The sequence below is a fragment of the Diaporthe amygdali genome (assembly GCF_026229845.1).
Source record: "Diaporthe amygdali strain CAA958 chromosome Unknown NODE_37_length_474048_cov_65_229390, whole genome shotgun sequence".
Taxonomy (NCBI): domain Eukaryota; kingdom Fungi; phylum Ascomycota; class Sordariomycetes; order Diaporthales; family Diaporthaceae; genus Diaporthe; species Diaporthe amygdali.
Genome location: NW_026517057.1, coordinates 125,476 through 152,161, shown reverse-complemented (window position 1 = coordinate 152,161; position 26,686 = coordinate 125,476). Strand labels below are relative to the sequence as shown.

At 53.0% G+C, this 26,686-nt stretch overlaps 8 protein-coding genes across 8 annotated transcripts; 4 read left to right on the top strand and 4 right to left on the bottom strand.

Annotated features, from left to right (window-relative positions):
• Window positions 1-1,002: 1,002 nt before the first annotated feature.
• On the bottom strand, window positions 1,003-2,098 carry J7T55_002070 (lipase 2; the record flags this gene model as incomplete). The annotated part of the gene is made up of 2 exons (XM_053133443.1): window positions 1,003-1,624; window positions 1,689-2,098. 2 exons carry the CDS (start codon window positions 2,096-2,098, stop codon window positions 1,003-1,005), a joined length of 1,032 nt encoding a protein of 343 aa, XP_052988629.1.
• Window positions 2,099-2,670: 572 nt separating this feature from the next.
• J7T55_002069 (uncharacterized protein) lies at window positions 2,671-3,214 on the top strand (the record flags this gene model as incomplete). The annotated part of the gene is made up of 3 exons (XM_053133442.1): window positions 2,671-2,732; window positions 2,915-3,060; window positions 3,153-3,214. 3 exons carry the CDS (start codon window positions 2,671-2,673, stop codon window positions 3,212-3,214), a joined length of 270 nt encoding a protein of 89 aa, XP_052988628.1.
• A 2,009-nt stretch (window positions 3,215-5,223) lies between these two features.
• Window positions 5,224-6,270, top strand: J7T55_002068 (dihydrodipicolinate synthetase; the record flags this gene model as incomplete). The annotated part of the gene is made up of 1 exon (XM_053133441.1): window positions 5,224-6,270. One exon carries the CDS (start codon window positions 5,224-5,226, stop codon window positions 6,268-6,270), a length of 1,047 nt encoding a protein of 348 aa, XP_052988627.1.
• Window positions 6,271-7,439: 1,169 nt separating this feature from the next.
• Window positions 7,440-9,125, top strand: J7T55_002067 (uncharacterized protein; the record flags this gene model as incomplete). The annotated part of the gene is made up of 3 exons (XM_053133440.1): window positions 7,440-8,690; window positions 8,762-9,017; window positions 9,079-9,125. The coding sequence occupies 3 exons, from the start codon at window positions 7,440-7,442 to the stop codon at window positions 9,123-9,125; spliced, it is 1,554 nt and encodes a 517-aa protein (XP_052988626.1).
• Window positions 9,126-9,418: 293 nt separating this feature from the next.
• J7T55_002066 (uncharacterized protein) lies at window positions 9,419-11,056 on the bottom strand (the record flags this gene model as incomplete). Its single annotated transcript, XM_053133439.1, has 3 exons — window positions 9,419-9,728; window positions 9,788-10,799; window positions 10,867-11,056. The coding sequence occupies 3 exons, from the start codon at window positions 11,054-11,056 to the stop codon at window positions 9,419-9,421; spliced, it is 1,512 nt and encodes a 503-aa protein (XP_052988625.1).
• A 4,899-nt stretch (window positions 11,057-15,955) lies between these two features.
• On the top strand, window positions 15,956-17,391 carry J7T55_002065 (uncharacterized protein; the record flags this gene model as incomplete). Its single annotated transcript, XM_053133438.1, has 5 exons — window positions 15,956-16,173; window positions 16,232-16,403; window positions 16,512-16,736; window positions 16,801-16,867; window positions 16,973-17,391. The coding sequence occupies 5 exons, from the start codon at window positions 15,956-15,958 to the stop codon at window positions 17,389-17,391; spliced, it is 1,101 nt and encodes a 366-aa protein (XP_052988624.1).
• Window positions 17,392-21,298: 3,907 nt separating this feature from the next.
• J7T55_002064 (uncharacterized protein) lies at window positions 21,299-21,994 on the bottom strand (the record flags this gene model as incomplete). The annotated part of the gene is made up of 1 exon (XM_053133437.1): window positions 21,299-21,994. One exon carries the CDS (start codon window positions 21,992-21,994, stop codon window positions 21,299-21,301), a length of 696 nt encoding a protein of 231 aa, XP_052988623.1.
• Window positions 21,995-23,489: 1,495 nt separating this feature from the next.
• J7T55_002063 (uncharacterized protein) lies at window positions 23,490-25,608 on the bottom strand (the record flags this gene model as incomplete). The annotated part of the gene is made up of 6 exons (XM_053133436.1): window positions 23,490-24,024; window positions 24,100-24,849; window positions 24,903-24,971; window positions 25,024-25,079; window positions 25,136-25,363; window positions 25,423-25,608. The coding sequence occupies 6 exons, from the start codon at window positions 25,606-25,608 to the stop codon at window positions 23,490-23,492; spliced, it is 1,824 nt and encodes a 607-aa protein (XP_052988622.1).
• Window positions 25,609-26,686: the final 1,078 nt, after the last annotated feature.

The window sequence follows — 26,686 nt, the reverse complement described above, 5'->3', positions numbered from 1 at the left end:
CATCACTCTATTTCTTCTGAGCGCCATGTCATAACATTGAGCGCAATTAGAAGTCTACAGTGGTGCAAACATTGAAAAGTTCAAGAAGTATGTTCCAAGTCATTGTCACAACAACGCGCGCGCTTATTGAGAAAGTACCGAGGTAATTCAGGAAACAGTCTAACAACGCCGGCGACTAAATCATGTTCCAACGAATTTTTTTGTTGCTGGTGGATCTGGTAAAGACTTGACGTGTACAAACGTTGATTCCTTAGTTTGGAAAAAATACGTATCACCTTTCAAAAGCCAGGCGGCATGCGACATCTTCATGTGATGCGAGAGCGGCTGTTCCTCAGCAACTTGCCATTTCGACTGCCACTAAATTACACTGTAAGAATTTCGATTCCAGGGAGAACTTGCTTCCCATTTTCCCTCCCCACTCACTCCTTCTGCTGAATGGCATCCTTGCTGCGTTCTGCCAACAAATGATAGGCTATCATACTTGCCTTGCCGAACGAAGCCGCTGGTCTTTGGTTGCCTTCATATTGTCAGGCATCTTCCGCAATCATGTCTCTCTTTTGATATTGATACTGGTGAGCGTTGGGGCGTCATACGTGTTCTTATGAACTCTGGACTATATAAATCAAGATCCAAACGAATCGCAACCCGTTGCTGGCTCCATTCCTTTGATGAGTCCCCTGATTGGGTTGATGACTGGGAAGGAAAGTTACTATGTTCGCATGGGGTAAGTCATTCTTTCCCTTTCATTCCCTTACGAAGCCAATGATATCGCGATATCCTTGGTATTGACCGGGCACCAATGTAGGGACCAAATGGCCTCCCAATCTACTCGCTCCGAATGCTAGGTCCGCGCACCTACGTTGCATCCGCGCCTCAATGGACAATAGCCACTATGTCGAGGTTTATCAGGGTCAAAACCTCTCTTCTGGTCAAATTGTAATCGAGAAGCAGGACATGAGAGAGATTCGAAGGAGCAGAGGTTGGGGAGGAGCGGAGATTCTTCTAGTTGTCTACATAAAACGCCCTCAACAACCTCTCGACAAACAAAGTAATTGCCAACTTCCCACAGTCCAACGTCCCATCCATCGCGATGAAAGGGTGGGGCTGGCCCTTCATAACAGTAACCCTAGTACTCGTCTTCCCCGCCTTGACCAACTTCTCAGCAATCTCCTCCCCCTCGGTCCTTAGCACGTCCAGCTCGCCCAGCACGACCTCAGCAGGCGGCAGCCGCGTCCAGTCGCCCTCCCAGAGAAGTGGACTCGCCTCGGGGTGGGCCCAGTCAGCCTCGTTGGGCAGGTAGTGGCGGCGGTACCACAGCATCTTGGCGGCGGGCAGGGCGGGCACGAACTCGTTTTCGCGCCACGAGAGCTTGGTCGCCGGCGACGCCGTGTTGTCGGCCACGGGCACCGACAGCAGCTGCGCGGAGAAGCGGATCCCCAGCTCCGGCTGCGCCGCCGCCCGCTGGCACATCACTGCCGTCAGGTTCGCGCCTGCCGAAGACCCGCCTGCTGCGAGCTTCGTCGTGTCGATGGGGAGGAGGTCTTTTCCTGGGCCCTTGGTCGCCCACAGGACGGCTTCCCATGAGTCCTCTACTGCCGCAGGGTATGGGTCTTCTGGAGCGAGTCTGTGGTCGGTGTGAGCAGTGTTGCAGTATACCGTGTTCCGTTATGGGTGAAGGTCAGGCTTACCTATAGTCCACATTCACAACTACACAGTTTGCCCGACCTGACAGGTTCGTTGCGATGACATTCTCGGTGTCGATGTTGCCCAGGACCCAGCCGCCGCCGTGGAAGTAGAACAAAACCGGCCACCCCTGTGCGGGCTTCTTGCCGTCGGGCGTGAAACACCGGATCTTGATCTCGGGCCCGCTGCTCTGCGTGCGAGGTATCGAGAAGTCTTCTGCCTTTGCGACAGGGTACGGAGGGCCGGCACCTGGGATGAGGACGCCGCTGCTGCGAGATGCCTCCACGGGCTGCAGGTGGACCTGCTGCTTGTCTATTAAGTGCTCATTGTAGAAGCTGGCGTAGATGGGGTCGATCCGTGGCACGACGGACGGGTGGAGCGGGTAGGGTGGCTGGGGGCCGGCTTGTTCGCCCATGGTGATGAATTTACTTTATACGGACAATGATGAGAAGTGTTTGGACGGCTGAAAAGAGAAAACGAATTATGGTAGAGACCTCAGATCATAAGCTGGTAGCTTGGCTTGGGCAGGATTCCGAGAAGACTTTAAGACGACTGGTTGTCACTCAAAGTGCAACCAACTAACAGCCAAATGTCAGTGAATGCTAGATGTGATGAAGATCCAGTTTCGTAAGTATCTATGCAAAGAGTTCGGACCGGAGCTTGCCTCCTTTGTCACCGGCACACTACAAGGTGAAGGCATGAAGCCCGGGGCGGATTGCCGAACAGCGGCAGGACAATCGCCGATGACGGTGGTGAAAACTGGGCCACACTCACGCCACACGGAGCCGATCCGGAGACTTGTGTTCCTCGGCCCCGAGTCATTTTTTCTCTTTAGTGCTGCTCTGGCGTGGGGGGTCGTCCAGACTATATCCTGCACGTCAACAACCTTGACAAGGGCTGCATGCAAGAACTTGAGACGGCTCATTTTAATTACAACTTCCAGTTCACTCTTGTTGGTACTAATCCACGACCACGAACAGTCACAAGATGATCACCTGGCTGTGTACCGTCCAAATTGCTTGCTTATACGATGTTGACTTCTCCATGAAGTGAGAGACGGACGGCTGCCATTCGAGGCTTGCTGCTGAGTGCAATTGTGACTGTTGAGACACTAATGAGGAAACCGAAGACTGAGTTTGAATGGCGACTCGGACAACTCTATACAGCATTTCGGAAACGAAACGAGTCGTATCACAAGCATTTGTCACGATGCCAGACTTTCACATTGCAGTCACAAGTCGAGGCAGAGGACTTTCGCAGCGGCACCGACCTCGGCACCAGGTCCAGACGGGCAGTGTCCCGGCAACACCAACGACAGCTTCCAGCAACGGCTGGTGCTCGACGCATACGGCTCCCAGGCCCCGAGTGACGATCCCGGTTGCGCATACAACCAATCTCACGTATGAGGCCAATGACAGCCACGAGATGCCGACCAGAGCAGTCATTTTGAGCCCCTCCCTAATCCACAGAAGCAGACATGGTTCCTCTCAGAAACGGAGAGACGCTCATGGTGTTCGTAGCAGAGGGTTGATATCATCGACCAGGGTTCAGGTGTCATGTGTCAGGTGCCCCGAGGTGTGTTTGTTGCAGACATTAAAATACGCCCGAGGAGGGACATTGCTGAATCTGCAAGAGGTTGTCATCGCGCAGCATCTGGTAACTTTAACCGGGTGTGGTGACACGACATTGAGTTGACAGTTCCAGCTGGTAGAGCACGGGCGCAGCGTTGACCCCAGTTCAGGGGGGAAGACGGCCAAGCCCCCCCGAGCTACTGGATCATCACCGCTGAAATATGTGCTTGCTTCCTTTTCGGCAGAGAATGGTGCGAGTGGCACACTGGACGGGGCGTGGTCGATTCCTTTGGCCAGACCAGAGAGGGGGATTTCAGAGGCATGTCGGGCGAAAAGGCGACGAGGTTGTCGATGAATGGCTTCATGCTAGTTGCGTGCAGTCAGTGTTGTCCGTCCCTGAGTGGGAATAAGATGGTGAGATGCAGGGCTAAGCCGGCAGCCCCATTGTAGGAGTAAGATGGAGTAGGATAGGTCCACTGTAGACCCGATGAGAATGCGGAGGAGGTGACACTGCACTCCACCCCCACGCGGGGGTGGAGATTGGCAAGAGGCGGACCGGGACCCCTTCACCCTCCCGCGAAACCTTCCTGACCAGACCTTGGACCTAGGCTTGGTTTTGGACTCGAACTTGGGCTTGGACTTGCTTGTCTCGGGTGACCCGCATGAGCAGATCATCACCTGCAGTGTCATGTGCTGGCAGTCGACGGAAAACAAGAAAAAAAGCAAAACAACTCACACCCATTGTCCAGGTACGGGCTGCGTTCTAAATTTGACACCCGTCGGTTGTTTGCGTGGCTAATGCAGGCCTGGCAGGTCGGTCTGTGACCCCCGACATCAGGCCATACTAGACTATGTGCCTGTCATGACGGTCATAGTGATGATGAATGGACCTGGTTTCTCTGTCAGGACGGCAACATGCCTCACAAGCAGCGTCTGGCGGTTCGATAGGGTGAATCACGCCCCCCACGAGTGCACAGATGCTATGTTCCTCTCGCGGCTTGCTGGAGCTGGGATCAGGCCGGCTGGAGACAAAGCCAACCGACCTTGGAAGAGACTAGCCACTGGCAACATGGACGTCGACGATGCACCAGCCAGACCAGCCAGACCAGCCAGCGGCTTCTCCGCCTTTTAGCTTGCCCCGTTGGAGGTAGCAGTAACGCAGACTCATGTCCTGTCCTCCTCTCCTCATTGCTGAGACTAGACCAGACGCGTCCAAGGTTCGGCACCAGCTGATGGCAAACTCGGCCCCTATGCGATGCGTTGTATGATTAAAGTTACGTCAAAGATTGGCTCCCACAAGCGAGGCCAGAGTTTCGCGATCGTCTGTACTGACTCTGTGGGGTGTGTCCACTCGGATGCGTCCCGCCAGCCCGTCCGCTCTCACTGCCAGTCCTTGCCAGTCCAATCCGCTGGCTGTCCGCGCTCTTGCTCCGGCTCTGGATCGACTGGCTTCTCCATGTTTCTCCAGCCGTCACAGAAACATTCGATATGTTCGGCCCGGGGTTGGCTGGGCCTTTTGGCGGGGGTGGGGCGCCGGCTCCCTTGTGGCCACGCCCTTCGAGTCGTGCTGCTGTTGCCGTTGCAGCACTTGTGGGCGTTTGACTGGCGTCTTGAGTGTTTCGACGGACGTCATTGCCCGGCGTCAATGACTTGTGTCGTTGTTGCGTCTGCTCCGTCTCCGTGCGCCTAGTTATTATTAAATGTCGCGTGCGCACCTTCCGCCACTCAAGACGGCTCAGGGGCTTATCATGGCTTTGTGTAAGTATAGCTTGGTACGGTGCTGTCCAACATTTTATATCACATCCATACCCTCACGTTTCTTCCTTATCGTCAACCAGACTGTCCCGTTCATTACCAAGCAGCCAGTGTTTGTTGGATAATTCACGGTAAAGATTTGAGCACACATACCCCAAGCTTGTATACTATCTTTTCATACACAAACACCAAACCACCCACCAAAGCACCCACTATGCCCTCCTCAGAAGGCGCAGAACACGGCAATGGCTCCCACGAGTCCCGTCCCAGGAAGAAAGCCAACCCGCTGGTCCCAGGCGTCTACGTTCCGACACCAGCCTTCTTTAAGGACGAACAGGACGAGCCAGTTGACCTGGACAGCGTGGCCAAACACGCCGTGCGCCTGGCCCGCGCAGGCGTCACCGGAATAGCCGTGCAAGGCTCAAACGGCGAGGCCGTGCACCTCCTCGACTACGAGCGGGACCACATCACGCAAATCACACGCAGCGCCCTCGATGAGGCCGGCTTCAAACACATGCCCCTTGTCGTGGGCTGCGCCGCCCAGTCGACCCGCCAGACCATCGAGCTGTGTAAGCAGGCGGCTCTGAACGGCGGGGACGCGGCGCTGGTCCTGCCGCCGTCCTACTACCAGGGCCTGTTCGACAGGGAAACCGTCTTCAAGTTCTTCACCGACGTCGCCGACGCCAGCCCCATCCCCCTCGTCATCTACAACTACCCGGCCGCCGTCTCGGGCCTGGACCTGTCGAGCGACGCCCTCACGCGCCTGGGCAGGGCCCACCGCAACATCATCGGCGCCAAGTTCACGTGCGGCAACACCGGCAAGCTCGCCAGGGTCGCCGCCGACTTCACGGGCGCGCCCGTCCCCAGCGCGAGCGCCGACGAGGCCTACGCAAACGACTACCCGGACTTCCTCTGCTTCGCTGGCTCGGGCGACTTCCTGACGCCGGCCATGGCCGCCGGCGCGGCGGGCGTGATCCCAGGCATCGCGAACGTCGCGCCCGCAACGGTGGTGAAGCTGTACCGGTCGCTGGCTAAGGGTCAGGGCGGCGACCAGGCGCTGCAGAAGGTACTTGCACGCGGCGACTGGGCGGCGATACAGTCCGGCGCCGTTGGCGTCAAAGTAGCGTTGCAAGAGTACTTTGGCTACGGGGGCTGGGCCCGGAAGCCGCTTCCGAGGCCAGAGGGCGAGCGGCGGAGGGAGATTGTCGAGGGCTTCAGGGAACTGGTCGAGCTGGAGAAGTCTCTAGCTGAGGCCGCTTGAGCGGGCGGAGGAGGGATTTCAGGAGTGTGCCTGGAGTATGGTTGCTTCTGGTCGTGGGGCTCGCGTCTTCGAGTATGCGTATCTCTGGGGAAAGCAGGCCCGGGAACGTGTTCAAATTGTACATGGTTGGGGTTTTCGAGGCGGTTCACTCAAAAGTGCCTGACCGTCATGGTTAACATAGATTACTAGCTTTTCTGCGTCCGCTCGCCAAGTCTTAACCAAAAATCACTTCTGCTTTCAATGAGTTGTACAGTAGTAAACTGTATACTTGAGTGACCCTAACCAATCTGGCCGGCGGCGAGGAAAGCGCTGCGAGATAGGCATTAATGATGAAGGAGGAACGGAAATCAGTATTGTGAGCTTATGTCAGACATCGGGTATTCCAAGACTTCGAGGATGCCATAATAAGCCCTGAAGCACTCGGGTATTCTTCATCGAGAATCTTTTAACGTTTAGAATTGCCGCCTTGCATCCTGTCTGCCTTGCTCCGCGCATTGACATGTCTAGGAATTTCACTCCACCATCGAGTGCAGATTGCAAACATCTAGTCTTGTGCTGCACCTCTGTATAAGACTGTATAGTACGTGTAGCTTCTCACCTACTGCACCCCGAATTGCCCTCAACTTGTGGAGAATACGAAAAGAGAATTTGGCAATTTCTGAGCCTACGTCGGCATCCCCCTTTTTTTATATAGTTGCCGATAGCCGAGGGTCAACGTTGACCGCCAAAGACAACCGCATTGCACCAAAGCGAGCTGGGTATTGGTCATTGAGGATGCTGCAACTGTGAATCAGGCGGAGATTGTCAGTGTTTGCAATGTTTGTATACACAAGAATTATTTAGCTACCGCTACACGAACCTTGTGCAGCAGGATATCGCTTGACGGCCAGGATGACGATGGTGGCGGCACATACCCGCCGCCGGAGCTAACCCTGACCGCTTGAAGTCCGCCCCTGTGTCACCGAAGGCTGTCTGTCTCATCTTAATCTCAACGTCGTTCCTCGTGACAGCGGACGGCCACACCGCCCCGACTCCCCTGATATTGTAAAGTCACGAGTGCAGCTTTGATCTCACATCGCGACAGGCTCATAGTCTCACATCCATGAGCTGAACGTCTTATACTACGGCAAGCAACAAGGGCCCCTGGGGGTCAAGACACGGTCGTCAAGATGAAGCTCCTCCGTTCCATCAAACAGACAAAGCTCATACGACCGCCACGTCACATCGAGCCGGGCGCCAAACGGCACCCAAGCGCGAGATATGTCTACTCGCTCACCGCCTTCGTCTCGCTGGGCGGCTTTCTCTTTGGTTGGAACCAAGGAGTCATGGGCATGATCGTCGCAGACGAGCGCTGGGCCATTCTCATGGGCCACCCCAGCGACTGGGCCATCGGGCTGGTCGTCAGCATCTACAACCTCTCGTGCGCCGCGGGCGCCATGAGCGCAGGTTATGCCGCCGACATCCTGGGCAGGGAGCGCACGCTCTCCATCGCGGCGTGCCTGACCATCCTCGGCGCGCTCGCCCAAGCCGCCAGCTCGACCATCGCGCAGATGACGGCCGGGCGGCTGATCATCGGGCTGGGAATAGGGGCATTCGCAGCCGGCGTGCCGCTGTACATCTCCGAGATCAGCCCGCCGGGCCTGCGCGGCCGCGTCGTCGGAATAGAGCTCATGATCCTTTGCTTCGCCGAGATGGCCGTCTTCTTCCTCGACTACGCCTGCTTTCTCTTGATCGAGTCTGACGGCTGGTGGAGACTCCCCCTTGTCCTGCAGGTCGCGCCCGCCGCCCTACTGGCTGTCGGCTGTTGGCGCTCGTCTTGGGTGCCGCCGTCGCCGCGCTGGCTTGTCGCTCAGGAGCGCTACGATTGCGCTCTGGAGGTGCTCACGCGCTTGCATGGGAGCGAGGCGGCCGAGATAGAGATGCGTGAGATCACGGACACGGTCGGCGAGGAGGAGGCCGCTGGAGACATGGCGCAGGCTGGTTGGGCGGATATGTTCAAGGGCCCGGTGCTTCGTGTTACGCTGCTTGGGGTCACTATTCAGTTCCTACAGCAGGCTACCGGGACGAATGCGATCTTCTACTATACGCCGCAGCTGTTTCACAATGGAGGCATCACCGACCCCAAGATTGCGAATCTGGCAACGAGCGGTGTGGGCGTAGTGTTGTTTCTATCGTCGTGGATCCCCATTTTCTACTACGACCGACTAGGCCGGAAGACCTGGTTGCAGCTGGGTCTCGTGGGCATGTTTACCGCTCTCATTGGCATCGCTGCACTGCAGAGGCACGCAGAGAGCCACCCTGGTGACCCCAAGAACTATGCGATCATTGCATTCCCATTCCTGTTCTTCACGTGTTTCAATGCGTCGTGGAGCTCGGGAAGCTGGCTCTACGCAGCTGAGATCTTCCCTATCTCCCTGCGGGTAAGTGCACGCAGTACACTGTGTTCAACCATATTTCCCTACTACTCTGCTGACACACGATACCGGAATAGTCGAAAGGAAACGCCCTCTGCACTGCATCGCTCTGGATAGCCAACTTCCTAGTTGCCCAAGTGACACCGCCCATCATGACTGCCATATCGTGGGGTCTCTATCTGATACTGGCTGCAATCAACGTCATCGCTTTTGTGTTTGTCCGCTATTGCCTTGTCGAGACGCGAGGCAAGACTCTCGAGGAGATGGCGTCACTCTTTGGCATTGAAGAGAAGGTCCCCGGGGGACAAAACGATAGGTCTTCAGAGCGTCGTGGTAGGCCATATTCCGATTTCCTAGATCCAGTCTTGCTTGACAGTGCTGACAAAAAATGCAGAATTATTGTGGGCAGACCCTGTAGACGAAGTTGAAGATGAGCCATAGGGTACTCGCGGCTTAGATTACTCCACTGTAAACGTCCAATTGAATAAGAGCATAGCATTGGCGTAAGGCTACATTTGCTAGGCCCACTGGGATACTAGAGCTGCTCATTGGACATGTATCGGCTCCAAGCCGCGTAGATACCAATCAAGTGTCAATTGTTTTAGTTAGTGGCACCATATAGTAGTTCAGAATTTCTATATTTATCTATGAAATTTTTAGACCAGGCGGTAGACCATTGGCCATCGGGAATCTTTATCCATGTCATTATAATCATCTGCAAAACCAGCGCCCGCTCACAGGAACCACCGGAACTCAGGCACACTTGGTCCGTCCCTCAGCTTGGATGTCGGCACGTCCCGAGCGTCGGTCTTGAATCCGGCCTTCCTGTTGCGCCTCGCATTGTCCCAGATCATAAAGACACCTGTCGCAGCGGCGATGCAAGCGCCGGTCGCTCCGAAGACCGCCGTTGTGATCAGGGCGGTCTCGTACTTGGGCGCCTGCTTCTTGATGAAGATATTGCTGCTCACAAGACCCATCAGGTTCGCCAGCGGCACACCGACCGAGGTCATCGTGATACGCTTGTTCTCGTCCGCAATGTTGTTGCTAGAGCCCGGGTTAGCAGGTGTGATGGATCTCGGACCAATGGTGTGGGTAAAACTCACTTGTACCATGTGCTAAGGATGACCGAAGGCGCACTGGTACCCCAGCACATCATGAACGTAGCGAAGTAGGCGACGTGGATTTGCTGCGTGACGTCCTCAATGCTCGCGAAAATGATAAAGCCGCAGAAGGTGAAGAGGAATCCAAGCACAATAAACGGGAACCGGATGCGCAGCAGGTCGGAGCTGAAGGCGAGGATGAGTAGCATCACGGCGCCGGTGACGTTGGGGGCGACGGTGTACAGGTTCGTCTTGACGGTGGAGTACTTGAGGGCGCTGACGATCTGGGGCAGGAACAGCGAGACGGACTGCAGCGGGACACCCAGGCAGATCTCGATGGCCAGGAAGGCGTATGTCGAGGGGTAGCGGAAGATCTTGACGGCCTCGCGCAGCTTGAACTTCTCAGCAACGACTGACGAAGAGTCGACCTGCATACGGTACAGAGCGAGCTCCTTCTCCTCGTCGTTGAGGAAGCGGGCCTCGGCGGCCGACTTGGGCAGGTAGAGGTAGGCGAAGACGCTGAAGAGCACGCTAGCGCCGCCCTCGATGATGAACAGGTAGCGCCAGCTCTCGAGGCGGTGCGACTTGATCTGGAAGACTCCGAAGGCCAGCAGGCCCGCGAAGGCGTTGGCGATGTTGGACGCGGCATAGAAGAGGGCCAGGCGGCGCGCGAGCTCGCCACGGCGGTAAAAGGTCGTCAGGTAGTAGATGACCAGGGGGAAGAAGGCGCTCTCGGCCATGCCTAGGAACCACCGAAGAGCGAAGACACCGCCGAAGTTCTGCGCCGCGCTCATCAGCAGCGTCATCGTGCCGAAGCAGAGCATCAGGATCGGGAGCACGAGGCTGGGTCCGAATTTCTTGCCAAGCATGGCGACTGGCGGCGCGAAGAGGACATAGGGCACGAAGAAGATGGAGACGATCATGTTGTACTGGTTGGACTTGAAGCCCAGGTCGTCAGATAGTCCTGCCGTCTCAGCGTTGCCCAGGTTTCCCTTGTCCAGCGCGTTGAAGAGGTCTATTGGGCGGTGTTAGAAACGAACCAAGCTTATTTGGCACAGTATGGTGCCTGGGCGTTAACCTACACATAATGGCCAAGATCGGGAGGATGCGCAGGTCGAACTTGCGGGTGAGCTTGACTTCGGCAGCGTGGTCCAAGACTCGTGCCGTCTCGGCAATGACTGCCGTCTCACCGTTGGAGCTCTCGACGTCGATGTCCTTCCTGGGGATGTTGGTCTCCTCCATGCCGGAGTTCTTGACCGGGTCTGCCGCCATCTTGTTTGTCGCTTCGGCGTATGGCTTTTCGTGGCGGCAGCGGTGATTCGGCTCGAGTATAAAAACGTCAAGTAACACACACAGGCCAGAAAAAAAAGGCGAAAGTAGGATTCAAATGCGGGGGTTATGAACTACCATATAAGCCGTAAGGCTCGTACAACCCCATCATCCAATCATCCTATAAGCTTGTCATCCTTCCCGACCACTCATTAATCGCTAATGTGAATGCTAAAAAGTTGGAGACAGGCCAGATAAGATCCCGGGTGTTTGGTACAAACGGCCAGGGTGGGATGATCTTATCCGTATCTTCGGGACTTTGTTGCATGATGGCATCTCGTCAGCTACCTGAAATTTTGGGAATGGGCCTTGTTAGGTGCTCAGGACCGATTCTTGGGCAGCCGGAAATGCAGGATTACCCAGCAAAGACCGTTGCGGCTTAAGTACGGACGAGCCACTGAGGCTGCCGGACGTTATCTTTTCTGGTGGCCCCTGAGCTGTCAACTGCCCGGTAATCACCGAGAAGCGGACTGGACCGGGTTGTTGTCTCTAACTTCTCGTGCTAGTATCGCAGATGCGAACTTAGTGGTGGTCCCCTATATCTATCAATCTGCCAGGGGCTAATGATAGTATACCGCTTGTAGATAATACCCGACGGCTTTGTTGTAGTATTGACCTCTTCTCATTTTTAAACAATTATTCTCGCCATAGTTTTCCCTTTAATGAACGACGGATTGCCATCTTCAATTGTTTGTCGGCAGTGGCTAGAAGGTTAACAGTTCGTTCGTCCGTCCCAGCCTGTGCGTTCGCGTCGTGTCTTTTTATTCTTCGGTATTATTCAATTCGATAACGAACAGTGATAAGATAGATGATGCACCAATATTGCCTGACTCGGTCGGTCGCCAAGCAGGCCAAGCAGCCAGCGACCACGGCCTCGGCTGCGTCTCCACCAGAAGTCTTTAAGCGACTCCCGAGAATCAGGAACGACGCAAAACGTGGCCGCCCACGCTCCTAATTATTATGACTCGGGTTGTGATTAATGCACTATTTAGCACACCCTGATGAAAGCTTTTCCGTCTATGCGGCGTGTTCATCTTTCCCGGAACACAAAAACGAGGGTCAGCACTTTTACTGATGCTCATCCGAAAGCGGGCATCCGAGGGCGATATCCGCCCACCGGTCCCGGCTCGCTCGATGGCTTAAGCTGGTTCCGCGGCTCTCGCCGAAACGACTCCTCGCCTCCGTGGGGTGTTGATCACAAATGTGATTGACATTGCAGACGTCCACCTGGATCAACAAGGAATTCTCGACCAAGGAGTCGAGCTGTCACAACTCCACAAAGGCTGCTGCATTCGCAACCAGAGAATGGGCGTTGAAGAAACGTCAGGATTCGGCGGCACTCGGCTGATCTACACTGAAGTGGTGCGCACGCGACCCTGTCCCTTGGTGAAAACCACTTCAAGGTGACATGAGAGTGGTGATCATGCCCTAAGCAGCTGTTGCACTGGCCGCCACACCACACTGCTACCGATCGGCCCAGACCACTCCACTCCCCCGCGTTAGGGGCCCCGTATCCACCTTGTTGAAGCTCAAGCTCAAGCATACATCGTCGAGGTCTTGTCCAGTGCCCATCCAGCCAGCCAGCCAGCCAGCTTGATTTCATAGGTTGTTCACACGTACACTCACGCTTGATGACAACTTCCCCAGAATGTCCACAGTACGTGGCGATCGTTCTTTCATGTTCGCAACGTATGGTCTTCCGGTAGTCGAACGTACGATGGCCCACATTTGCGGACGAGACGAATGAAGAAATCATCAGACTTTCTGCATATCATTAACAAGTCAAAGACAATAAGAGTAACATATCGAGACATCAGTTTCAGAAAGACATCAATAGAAAGCTCTTGGTATTGATCATCATCCCAAGACGGAAATCTCTGAGAGTAACGTTGAGGTACATTAGCAGCGCTGCATGAGACGCTTGCGGCGTGGAAACATTGTGACTCCTGTTCCTTTCAGGACGGCCTCGGACTTGCGTGACGACATCGGTCTGGATTGACATGACAATCAGCTCTACAAGAAGATCAGGTGCTTTTACTCAAGAAAAAGCTTTTTCAACTGTTTGTTTCAAACCAAATGGCTTGACTAAGAAGTGAATGTTCACTCGGGCTGAAAAGAGAACTGGCTGCTGTCTACCATTTCAAGTCGAGGGGTTTCTAAAGCAGAAGACGGAGGCAATGAGCACCTGGAGTCGTCCTGAGCCGTCGAAGGTGTCTGCTAAATATATGATCAACACAAGCTTCCCCTCCCATATTCTCAGCCCAGTCAGAATGGAGTGGGATGAATGCTTCATATCTTTCAATGCTGAAAAGGGCTTGCATGATCTTTTTTTACCGAGGAAATCGCAATTTGCGGGCATCTGGCAAGATCTGTTCTATGTTGGTAACCATATGCACATACGATTTCGACGGACTGAGACTGGCCGAAACATGGAGACACAAGTTCGATCAGATATACAGACATCTGGCGAGAAAGAAGAGTACAGTCAGAACCACGTAGACCGGGTAATTCCTGTGTCACTCCAGCGTTTGAAATGGATTTCACTAGCAGCTTATGCCGCCCTTCCTTTGTCTAGATCTGGTGTTCCGCTTCATCTTCTCAAGACACCATTCAAAAAAACTCTGAAGATATTGTTTGCCGAAGACGGCCTATGAAAACTTGACTTTGACAGTATAGAGCTCGTCGATGAAAGATCTCTAATACTGATAATTATACGCGAATGTCGAGAAATTTCGATTCCCAAGAAAACCGCTTGGACCAGTGAGCCTGGCCGGGCCTCTGGAAGTATGGTCTGAAAAAGGTGCAGTCATATGGATGTACAATATCATAGCTGAGCAGACAGCGGACGCGAGTCGATTTGAATGGCTTCGAAATTAAAGCGTGAACATGAAAAGGGCATATTTTCCATATTTGCGCTTGCCCTGGGACGAAACTCGGTGAATGTGCATCAGTGCACACAGAGGCGAGGATACGAGCAGATGCACATTCTGTCGTCTTTCTCCCGTGCCAATCCAAGTATTTCAGTCACAGCCAGTACCGTTGGGCTGCACCTGGACCTGGGTGATTTGACCATCTACCGAAAGGGGCAGCATGACAGCAGTCCCGCTGCGGCCTCGACCTCTTACCTGGTGGACATTCGCGTCAGCCTCGCGTCAGCCTTGTGGAAGCCAGCAGGTCATATTCTGCTTCCTAGCACTGTGTCTGTTTTGTTGAATGGAGACCTGCTGCTTGAGGCCGAGTCATGCGTTCTTGGCAGATCCATCCACGATCTCGAGCCTGGAGAATTGATGTGTATAACACCCGCTATAAGTTGCATTTGCTGGCTAGGTCGGCATTGAACACACCTTGACCTATAAACCATAATTTATATAAGCACTCGCTTATATCACTTGGAGGATCGCCATCCTTGGAAAGGTGAATTCCGTAGCCAACTGCCGTTGGGTCGTGCATAACGAACCTGAAGCCATTGTGAGTTGTCACATTCTCCGGTGCTGTGCTGGACATACTGCCATGATATGTTCGATGACTGGAGTAACTGTCATCCTCGAATCTCTTGTGTCACTTGCCCGTCATATGCACACGCAATCTATCACATCTGGATGAGGCGGCTCTTTAATTTTGTGTTACCTGACGTCGCGTTCGTGGATGCTCCTCCACCCTCCCCACGTGCGATTAATGCCCCGAAGGGTTGCAGCGGCCCGTTCCGACCAGCACCCCCCTGCAACTCTCTCTTCCACAGTCAAGATCCGACACGTGTATTGGGGTTGCGCGTCTTCTCGCCTGCTTGTATGCCAGGGCGACCACTTGATATATTATACCAGTCTCTATCTATAACCGGTTCAAGATATCGAGGTTGTGTTCGGCTTGATGGCTGCTGACATTCCTCACCTCAGAAGGTACAAAGTCCGACATGTGTTTCAGTCAAAGCGGTGGCTGGGATTTAGAACCCCCTCACTTTCCACCGTCACATACTCTGCAGGATCGCGTAATCATTATTTGGGTCCCTCGGTATAGCAGTTGATGTATACCCAGGGCGTTCCTAGAACCAGAAACACGATCCGTTAGATCAGCCACGCCCCGCTTAGAGTGCATCTAGTGAAACTGCTGGTACCCTAGACAGGGCTCTTGCATCGCCAACTGGGGTCGCAACCAAGGTGACGGAAGATCTTGGGACAGGCACTAGCCTATCGGCGACTTTGCGGTTGTATTCTGATATCCTTCGAGTTATTGGGGTCGGCATGCCGACCTGAATTCCGCATAGTTTGGTCGAGTGTGGCGCCCGAGGGTCCGGTCTAGCGCCGGAAGGATCATTTACGTCTCTCTCGAGGAATCATACCATGAACGGTATATCTCGCACGAACACCAACCGCAGGTGAACGATCTGTCTGATCACTCCGGGCTGCGCTAGAAGGGAGAGGAGCTTCCAAACGTCGGCATTTCCCCGAACCCACCATTCCGAGACCGTCCACCACTCGTAGGTGACACCTGACAGCGGGACACCGAGGCCCAAGCCAAACCCACAAGTTCCCTCGCCTGCAATCTCAGCACCGCTTACTTCATTTTGGGTGCACCTCCGGTTTTATTTCCCTGGCTCGCCCATGCGTCGGCATTTGCTCCGCATGGTCTATGTGCGTCACTAGTTCAGGGGCGCCTGTGGAGCCCATTAGCTCAGAGATGCTCCGTAGTGCATTCAGAATTTGCTGCCACGCTCTGTAAATCGCCACGAGGCACCGTCCAAAATGTTTAAAGAAAAACGCAGCCCGCATTTCCGCGGTCCCCCAGGGACACTGACTCGTAACCTAACATCGACATCCCGATCCAGACTGCCAAGCGAAAGCGCATATGGCATCCGATAACAGCGACCAGACCCTTGCGTCGCTGGCTGTTGGCTTCACACTTGGCTTCGGTCTGCTGACAGTATGGGAGGCTGTTAAGCAGACAAGGCGGAGCAAGAACCCCCGACGGAGCTCCTATGTTTACATGATCTGGGTCGAGATCGTTGCCAACATCGCGATTCTGATTCTGGCAAACTTGGTGTTCCACGGGGTTCTAACCCCTAGGTACGAACTTTCAGTCGTCGAGCTGAGGCTAATCAGGCAGCTAACACCACGTTGACAGCGTTCCTGTCTTGTTCTTCCTCCTGTTTTTCTGGGTTTTCGAGGTCCAGATTCTTATGCAAGTTATTATCAACCGGATAGCCATTATCTGTGAGACTCAGGATATTGTACGGAGACTGAAATGGGGAACGGCTATTGTGATGACGACTATCAATATTGCTGTATTTTGTATAGTGAGTGTAACCTATGCCAGCAATTCTGATTTAGGGGTAGATAACCTCGACCTTCACCGGCACCGACAACCTTCGAGAGTGACAAGCACTGACTCTTATACCGATTAGTTCATTCCAGCGCATCGAGTCCCTCCGGTGAGCACTACGTACGTCGAGATCAATAGGTACTGGGACAGAATATCAAAAGTCTTAATCTGCCTCATCGACGCCGGTCTCAACTATTACTTCCTGAGGATCGTGAAGCAACGCCTTGTCGATCAATATGGTCTCATGAAATATTCTCCTCTGGTCTCGTTCAATGCCAGGTTGATGTTCATTTCCGTTCTCCTGGATGTGAGTATTCGCCGTCCACCATGAAACTTCCATTACGAGCAAATGCTTATGATCACTCCCCTAGGTCCTATTGATAGGTCTGATGAGTCTTCCTAATCAAATTGTCTTCATGCTCTTCCACCCACTCGTGTGTAAGTGATGCTTCCGAGACAGTGACAATGCACCACTCAGGCTTGCTGCCGCCCGCCCTGTTGTATCATGGCACCATCGCAATCGCTAATTCACAATGTTAACAGACACGGCTAAGTTAAATATCGAAATGACAATGGCCAGCTTAATCGTCAAATTGGCACGCAGCGGACGGGCCGACGCCTACTTCCACAACTCGCACTCGCACAGCACTCCTCATCCTCGCAGTTCCCAACTACCGGGGGGCCGCAACCCCAACGAGCGAGAGGTCGCCCTCAAGACCTTCACTGAATCGCGAGTCCGCGCCTCATTTTCGAACGGAAGCGACGAAGCTCAGGCACCCTTCCCAAATGGGGGCATTCAGAGGACAAGAGAGTTTCAAATCACAGTGCACCACAGTAATTCAGGCAGCATGGATGAGTCTAAGGAATATACGAACGCAGACGACGAGGCATGGTTGACGAAGCATCCGGGCCATCCGAGAGACGGAACCAGCGACAAGTCGACGAAGACTAGGGATTCATGAGGTGCGGCGCGGGATGTCAACACACCATACAAACACTCGAAAGGGCCTGGAACGGGATCGTGATTGGCACGAAGCGGCGACTATGGCTGCGACGGCCGCGTAATGAAAGAGACGACGCGCAAGACTAAAAGCAGCCGTGCGCGCAGCTGTTGCATTCGCCACCGACGATCCCCCGGCCCATATTATCACGAGTCACGCAGCACCAGCTTCCGAGACGGACTGAGAGGAGGACAACCTTGAGAGTGTAGCGTCAAGCCGAATACACGAGAGCGAGAGGACATCTTCACAGGGCAGGAAGTTAGGCATATCTGCGACGGGGCCCACGTTATGGGAGAGAAGAAAGGCATGGAGCCAGGCAGACTTACGAGGAATAGTAGATACCCAGGGAGTATACCCTCTTTAATGTTAAAGTCGAAAGTCACCAACCAAATTGTCCTTCTGCCTCACTTCAAGTCAGCATGGATATCTGAAGGAGTCTTGTTGGTTCTTTCAGTGGCTACAGGAGTCCCCGGGCTGGGGAAGGGTGCTTGGTAATGACGTGCTTGTTAATCTCACGATCCATCTTTTCCGTGACGAAGCACTGATGAATGCTGGATGTGGTCTGCTCAAGCTCGGCCGCTCAGTCACGTCGGCGGTCGGCAGGGTCGGGTGCACAAAAACTGGAACCACAAACTTTTGTGGCGATACAGTGACGAAGCTCGCACGATGGCCTGGATGGGTAGTCCCACCACCCAATCGACCCGCATTTGATGGACAATAAGTTCTAAGATATTTCTAATAGCGGACCAGGCTAAGCAAGACATCAAATTGAGAGTTTGTGCGTGCACAGACACCTTGCAAATATGTCTCACTCATATCCTGGGAAGAAGCGGGCTCGACCGCCACCACAGCGCGAGAATTCAATCAGTCTCAAGAATGGTGGTTTCTGCCGCGATGATCAGACAACCTGAGAGAATTTTAGCTTCAGTCCCTTTTGAGCTCCAGGACCTCCATTGAAATTCATTTGCTTGGCCAAACCTTCTGTTCAACTCGGCCATGAAGGTACGCAGACTCCTTGCGCGCCTGGCTTTCCCATTCGCTTGCTTGATATCATAGCCAAGAAACCCAATCCGGCTTATCAAACACACTTATCTTCATTTCCCCCTCAACATAGAACCTCTCTTGCCACAATTACATCGTAGCCCCGTGGGCCATTTGGTCAGGAACGGACGGTGAGTAGACCATCCTACATCTCGTTTACTCAAGAGGTCAGACCAAACAAGGCAGACGTGTCAAATCATTGTATTATGGAGCCTCAAACCACGCAATAGAGATTTTAGTAGGAAAAGACATGATAAACTGAATATGAATACTGCTATCATCAGGTGAAGATTTATGCATTTCATGACCTTTGTCCGATAAGGCTAGGAACATCTGATACTTCATGTATCTTGTTCGCCCTCTTCTCCACGGATAAGCTCTGTCCATCGAAGCAATAATGGCAAGCTTCCCAGCCCCATGCCTGATGATTCGAAGGCTAGAGGCTCGAACAAATCCTCAGAGATCTAAATGACCTACCGTCAATGATGGTTGCCATCGCCATGAATCATGGCTATCGAGTTACCTAGGTGGGCATTTGGCTTCGAGGACTGGGCTCACCCGGATATATCATGCAGTTCTTAGGGATGTAGTGCAAGAATCTGGTGATGACTTCGTCGTCGGCACGCTGGGAAACTGTTGCGTCAGACCTTGCCATAGACAATTTCGAATGACATGCACTGCACCTTTAGCCATCTGTTAGCACCTGCCTGCGTACCGTAGCCTCTCAGCAAGAGGCTCGTATGATTGCTGACTTGCAATGCCACTTATCTTCAGATTATCTTCACAGGCGCAGGGCCACGCCACGAACAGTGTGAATTTAGCTGGAAAATTCAGCAACCAAGATCCTGTCCACCTTGTACACATTTAGCCAGCCAATCAACAAGGCCTCGACCGACGCCCTCTGCGAAATGTGTAAACACTGTGCCTTTCAGCTTTCCGAATAAATCCACAGCCGCCGTGTGGTGGAAGTGCACCGGTGTAGCCAGATACAGTCATGTGTCTCTTCCTCCTCGCTGTCGAAGCGACAATTCCCACAGCCCACCTTGCGGGTACGCCTTCATCACTACCTTGGACCCGATTGCACCACAGTCACTTACAGTATTCGCAGGACGTTCGGGCGTGTATTGTTGTAGCTAGTGAACTGCGGAGGAGAGTGTGTGAGCGTAAGCAACCATACAACCTACGCTCCAAGTGACATGCCTGCGCACCAGAAACGTGAGATGTGAGTAGGGTTCTTTACAACTTGGTCATTCGGGATGGCGAGTAACATATATGCACAGAACATAGTATTTTGTAATGATGCTAAACTCTGTGACAGCGATGCAGTCGCATTCTTCCCCATCATGCGCAGCCACAGCGACACCTTGCTGTATTTTCAGCCAATGTTCCCCTCGATGCCGTGACGGACGATTTTATCTCATTCACGTTTTTGCTGGCTCCGGACTTTGCTTCATGAGCTCATGTTCCCAGTCACTTCATGCGCGCCTGTCGTTTTCGACACTGTTCGGCTCTGACAGCGACTCTTGGGAACACAGTGATTGGACGGGGGAGTTGTGATTGGTTTCCCTCGAAGGGCAAGCTTGGTAGCCTTCTGGAGCCGTTCTCAAGACTCATCGTGAGATACTGGTCAGAATGATAGAGTCGAATATGTGATTGATACTTAAAGTCTAACATATATAAAGACGTCTTCGGAGCTCAGGACCTGATGTAATCCACCATATTCATGCTCAAGAAACACCGACATCACATACAAGACAGACTTCGAAAAGCCCTTACGACAAGATGTAAGTTTAAAGCACAAGACCAGCAAACGAATTCAAATCACACAAATAAATGTCTGAGTAGAAAAGAAAACAAAGACTGGTGCCTCAAGTCTCAAGAACTCAGCACCTAAATTGGCTCGTGGAAGACATTCTTGATGCAGATTGTCTAACGTTCTTCTGAATAGCTTGCGAAGACAAGAAGAAACGCATAAACTCTCTCTCTCTCTCTCTCTATCTCTCTCTCAAAAAAAGAGTTCTTTTCATCAAAGGTGAAGTTTATTGACGCTTCGCTGGCTCATATCGAACTCAATTAATACCTATTAGGGCCTTTCTATATCAGCAAAAGCCTACCCTCGACAAGCCATTCCACAATGCCCGACACCAGGAACACTCAAAAGTGCGGCAATTGCAGCGGGGAGGGAAAGGTGCCATGTATTAATCCCTACTGCTGTGGTGGTAGAGACACGTACAGAAAAGACACATGCAGTATTTGCAATGGTGCTCAGAAACTGACGTGCACTGATTGCAGCGGTAATGGAAGAGTGCCCAAAGCCAAGTAGCTCATCGCCATTCATTGGCCGATCAACACTGCAATCGTCATAATTTCCTGTTTGCTGGATAATGGGTTTGTTGTGGGTTTTCCCGGTCACTTATGGAAAGGGATGGTTGAATGCTTAGACATAAATTTTGGTCAATTGCTATAGGAGAAGCAGATTAGTTCTACCTATATTACAGCAGCACAGAAGAGTCTGCGCCTTGCGAGCCTCCACCTGAAAATCCTGCCTTGATTCTTGCTTCTGACAGTCCTCGTCCCCATTTCGCTGTTCTAATTTGTTGTGTTGGCGTTATTTTATATGACGTATAGTACCTTAACATTTTCCAGAACCGTCAAAACTTTTTCTGCCAGGCACATCGCATGTGTGCGGATGTCTGTATGTGCCATAGCGAGCCCATGGTTTCAAATTGCATGAGAAAACGTATTTAATTTCGCATTTTGCTCATGCAACTTCAGTATTGCGATTGCGACAGCCACAATGATTATAAGTCTGTCAAAGACTAAGGCCTCAACCTGTTGACGGCACATATGAACATGTTGGGCATTGGTGAGTTGTTCGTGATGGAAACCTAGAAGAACGGTTGTCGTGATGGTTGAAGGGCCAGGGACCAATGAACGTAAGACCGGCATCGGCGGCCATGGCAGTGTCGGTAGCAGTACGAATGGAATTCTTTGCTCGTTCCTTGTACCAACTAAGCGGCATGTTGTCGCGGGAGTCTTCGGCGAGAAGTCTGGCGGTGCTCTCGACTGCAGTAACAGCAGCAATGAAGGCAGTATAGGAGCGTGAGGTGGAGACAGCCACAGCAATAGCTTGAGCGGTACGGGCGGCGACCATTTTTGGGTCCTGCTCGTCAAGAGCGCGGACCATGCCGGTGACAGCGGTCTCACCGGCAGCCCGAGCAGTTTCAATAGACGTCTTCATATGTCGGGGTGGAGTTAAGGGTCGCGAGTTGGCGTATGGGGCCCGAGGTCTTGAGTTCCGGACGCGGAGAGTCTCTGTGTCTTCGGCCCTTTCTGTGGTTCTCGAAGGCTGGCGAATGCCCTCAGCGAGAAGATCTAGTTTGTGGTAAGGCGGCGGGGGATCGATTTCGCGGGCGCTTGGAGCCGAGTGTGGATTTGGAACTGCAGATGTAGTATGTCTAGGTCGATTCCTGCCTCTTGAATTCATTTTCTTTAGGAGCCATGCTCGGAGACGAGACGCCATTCTGTTGATCCAAGTATTTGAGTGTTAAGAAATGGAGATGAATCAAGGTATAAAACGATCACGCCAGGGTCCAAGTTCAGAGAAGCCGGCGAGATGGATCAATATATCGTTGAGGAGTACAACTAGATGGTATAGAGTTGGTTTTATAATGATGATTGTTTTGTTCTGGTGGCTTTGAGGTTTTCCGGAGGCCAATGTGTTGTTGACAGGATGGATGTGAAGCGAGTACGAATAGGGAGGCGGCGTATGTGTATGTTTGCATCCTTCCGAAACCTCGGTGTGCATGGGGAACTATATACTTGCCAAAGGACTAGATGTCCACTACGACACTATAGTCAATACTTGGTACGACGCCGTCAAGATTTTGGCTCTTTTTTCCCAGTGGCTTGTTACTGCAAGGGTACTGAGCACGCGGTGCACGCAGTTCCTCCACGGCCCCTCATTGAGTCGAAGGTGCAGACATGGGGCTTCTTGGTACAAACTTGGTAGGAATATATATCCATGTCAGTCTAGACAGACTACTTACTCAAAGAAGGTCAAAGCGAACCCCGTGGAAGGTTGAAGCGCTGGATATGTTAAGTCACTTGCCAAGTCTTCGCAACTCAACCCTCAGAATGCGAAACTCAGACGAACAGCCTCAGCCAAACTCTATAGCGATAATGACTGCGACTCTAGTAACCGGTGTATAGAAGAAAAGAAGCTTGAGGGTCGGTTCAAAATGGTGGGAAGTCCTTCCTAGCTACGCTTAGACACTAAGGCTAGCGACGCCAGATATTGGCATTTATCACAATGATAGCGCAGCGCCCGGCTTGGCAGCCGGACTGGCGAAACTTGATTTTTTTTTTTTTGCGAAAATAGCGCTCGTTGTATGGAAGCATGTGAATAGATCCTATTGAAAGTCGCATCTACAAATATTTGATGGTCGCTCCACACATAGTCATTGTAACATTCTCATTCTTCACACCATCACCTTCCGCTCAGATCGGAAAACCTACTTTACAAGTCAAACTAAGGCATTGTACAAAATCGACGTTCGGGGACGGCATGATTGAGGCTTAGGAGCATGTGGCACGGAATGCGTCCCGTCAGCTCACCTTCGTGCTGGACTCATTACCTCCTGGATCCGTATACTCCATACGGGGCTATCCTTTGCCATTTGAAGTTGCGAGAAATCATACTTGACCATGTTTCTGCCATGCAGGTGCGGGTGGGCACAGATAAAGGCCACCCAGAGGTATCAGTGTGGAAGGTGTCAATACCGGACTCAAACCATGCGATCCACGCATTATCAAGAGTTGAGCAAACATCACATCATTTGAAGGCAGATCTCCAATAGTTCTTGCGTGCTTAGCATGACTGTCATAATTTACACCTAATGCATCTAAATCCACATGTACATGACCTTGTTCAGAAGACAGCTAAATAGCGCTGATACCGCATTGCATTACTGACCGACATTGCGATTGTGACCAGACACGTCGCTTACTCGACCCCTCTAGATGTTGATGCTATCGTCAGCTCGCTTTCCTACCACGTCCTCCGGGCGGCGCTGAACTCCAGAAAGAACCTCCTTCTCCTGCTGAACAGCAACATGGTTGGTCAACAGGTGAGAGGGATCCTTAACCCAGAATGCCACCCCGGTGGCTACAAGGCAGAAGGGGATGGTAGCGTAGCACACCATCCGGAAGGCATTCGCGTAAGTCTCCTTGAACGCGGCGCCTGTGGCGGCGATGACCGCCGGCGTGGCCCCTGGAACGGCGTCGAATGCAAAGGGCACGCCAACGGCGTTCTCAATGACAGCCGGGATGAGGGCGCTCAGGTTCGAGGGGTCGAAGCCGGCGCCGATGGCTGCTCCAGCGAGATTGTTGCCCAGGTTCTTGTTGGCGACGGACGTCATGATCGTGCTGAAGATGGCGTTGCCGACAGAGCCTCCGGCCGAGCGGAAGGTTCCAAGGAGACCGGCGCTGACACCTAGCTCTTCGACTGGGACGAACAGGCCAGAAGAGACGTACGCAAGGGTGGTGACCCATCTAATCAGTTGGTTAGAAATTTCCGAGCATATGTGCGGTCTTTCCATAGGCTCAAGCGCAGGAAGTAGAACTCACGTAAAACAGCTCTGGCCGAACAGCTGCATCGCGCTCCATGCCATCCGGTTAGAAGGGATGACTGCAGCATAACTGGCGGTGAATGCACATTGCATCACAAGGGCAAATATGATCTGGTACCGCACATGTTTGATCTTGTGCACAAAGGACGGTATGATCCAGCCACCCAGGACACCTGACATCGTGGAGGGGATCATGATAATTCCAATCTGGATAGGATCGTTTGTAAAGGCGTAGAGAGTAATTTGCGGCGCAAGAGTAACAACGGCCTGCCAGACCATGCCGGAGATGAACAGGATGATGAGGTGCACGGTGAATTGTCGGAACATGGCGAACAGCTTGAACGGGAAGATAGGATTCTTCGGCACGGTGAAATCATACCAGAAGCTGGCCACGAAAATGACGGCACCAATGGAAATTGTCGAGGCAACAAGAGGGACGGAGAAGTTCGCGTGTCCCAGATCAGTCATGCCCACGAGGAAGATGCAGAGGCCTGCTGTGAAAAGAGCGAGGCCAATGAAGTCGAGTTCCTTGAATTCCTGCCATCGAGACTTCTCATAGTCGTGCTGAGGGCGAGAGGGTGGGAAGTAGCAGACAAACGTGCCAGCGATGCAGATCACCGCGTAGATGATGGCAATGTAGAAGGCCCACCGCCACGTCGCATGGATCAGTAGCTGGGTTGCGAGGTATACGCTGAGGCAGCCCCACGGGATGTTGATGCAGAACTCAGTCCAGCCGAGACCGATGCCACTGTGGATGTCAGCACTAGGTAGTGTAACGTGTCCATTGGAAATTCCACGTACCGATACTTGTTCGGAAGCAACTCCGAGATTCCTGGATAGCCCACGAAGATGGTGCCAGCGCCAAACCCACTGTCTCTGTTTAGTGACTGCTTGCGGAGGCAAGACATAGGCTTTTACCTACATAATGGTTGTTCCTGCTGCGACCTGAAGAGTTGAGTTTGCGACAGAAGCAACTATCTGCAGGGTTGTCAGCACGGTGCGTGGTTTTTTTTAAGGGCTAAGCCAGAACTTACAGCGCCGACCAGTGTCAAAAGCTGGCCAGACATAAGGACCCAGCGACGGCCAAACACGTCACTGAGGCCACCAGCGATCGAGAATGCAACTGCAGAAGCGACGGACCATCCACCAGGGATCCATATAATGTTATCCGTGTCGCCTAATTGCTGTCCTATCTGTTGCAGGATACCAGTGGGAAGAAGCAGACCAGCACTGATAGCGGGAACATAGGACAGGCCCATAAACTGTTGTTATCCTAGTGTTAGTTCTGAACTAGGACTCCAACATCTCAGGAGAGACTGACAAAGACGGCCAGTATTGTTGACAATGATACTCGCGGCTCAGGGGCGTCGGGCGCCATCTGAACTTGCTTCCCGGCTCGTTGGTAGCTGTCGGTGCTAGGACTCTCAGGGTCCCGTGGGTTGTTGATGTGGGCAATGGTCGGGCCCTTGCCATCGTAGCCATCTCCCCGTATCTCGTCCATCTCCATGTTGGCTGTGTGTTTACTCAGGACAGTCCGACAATGCTGTAAATTTGTATGTACTGCAGTGCAATACTAGACGCGCCGCGACAGGACAGAAAGAAGGATGGGCATCTACGATTATTGCACGGCGCTATTTGCGCGCTTTAAGGATCTCACGGGTTTAATTTCTGCTCTCCGCACTGATGGAACATGGAAACGCTGGACCCCTGGGCCCGGCAGTCCGATTAGGACAGCCTGCCCGCCAAGACCAGCGAGTCACCGCATTAGGTTTCGCTGTGATAGACTTCAACTGGCTTAGTCTCGTCCAATAGCATATGCTGTGCAAATCCCGCCTGCCAGCCTGACGATCACGCTTGGGTAGAATATCAGCGCCCTTGGCGGGCGCAGAGATGTGGCCGACGGTCTTTGGACACAGCAGACAGAGGGAAGTCGATGATGTGGTTCAGCGAGTGTCATCTGGCCAGGGGTCAGAACGAGATCTCTCTAGAAGCTTGGCGCGAGCGAACTACCATCTTCGAGGGAACACTAGCCCCTTGCGCTTGTCTTGGTCAAACTCAGCTGGGGCTGGAGCGGGGTGTAGTTTTCACGACCGCGGGTGCTAGGGAACGTGGCGCCGCTCTGGACCACGAGGTGACCAGAAGCTCGCGAAGCCCTGTGTAGATTAGCAACATCGCACCGGTTTGGGTGCGATCGGCATCATTGAGGCTCAACATGGACCCTCCTATGGGCAACGTTGCTGTCACACGGGTCCTTGCTGCATGTTGTACAACCTTGGAAGTATAGAATGTTGTCAGTACAACATGACAGGCCGAGCTGCAGCATTGAAGGCCAAGGGCCAGCTGCCAGTGCAACTCGATCTGACATTTTTCTCGAAACCTTGGAAGCCAACACGCGCATTGTTTCACTGCGGGTCAGCTCAGAACGCTGCAGATTCGTGCTCTGCTTGCTCGGATCTGGCATCTACGGCTCTCTGCCATTGTCGGCCGGACCGCGGGCCCTCTTATGGCCGCTGACGCTGTCCTTTTTAACGCTATCTGTGCCGTATGCCCTCAACCCCGTCTCATCCGTAGCTTCTATCCCTGAC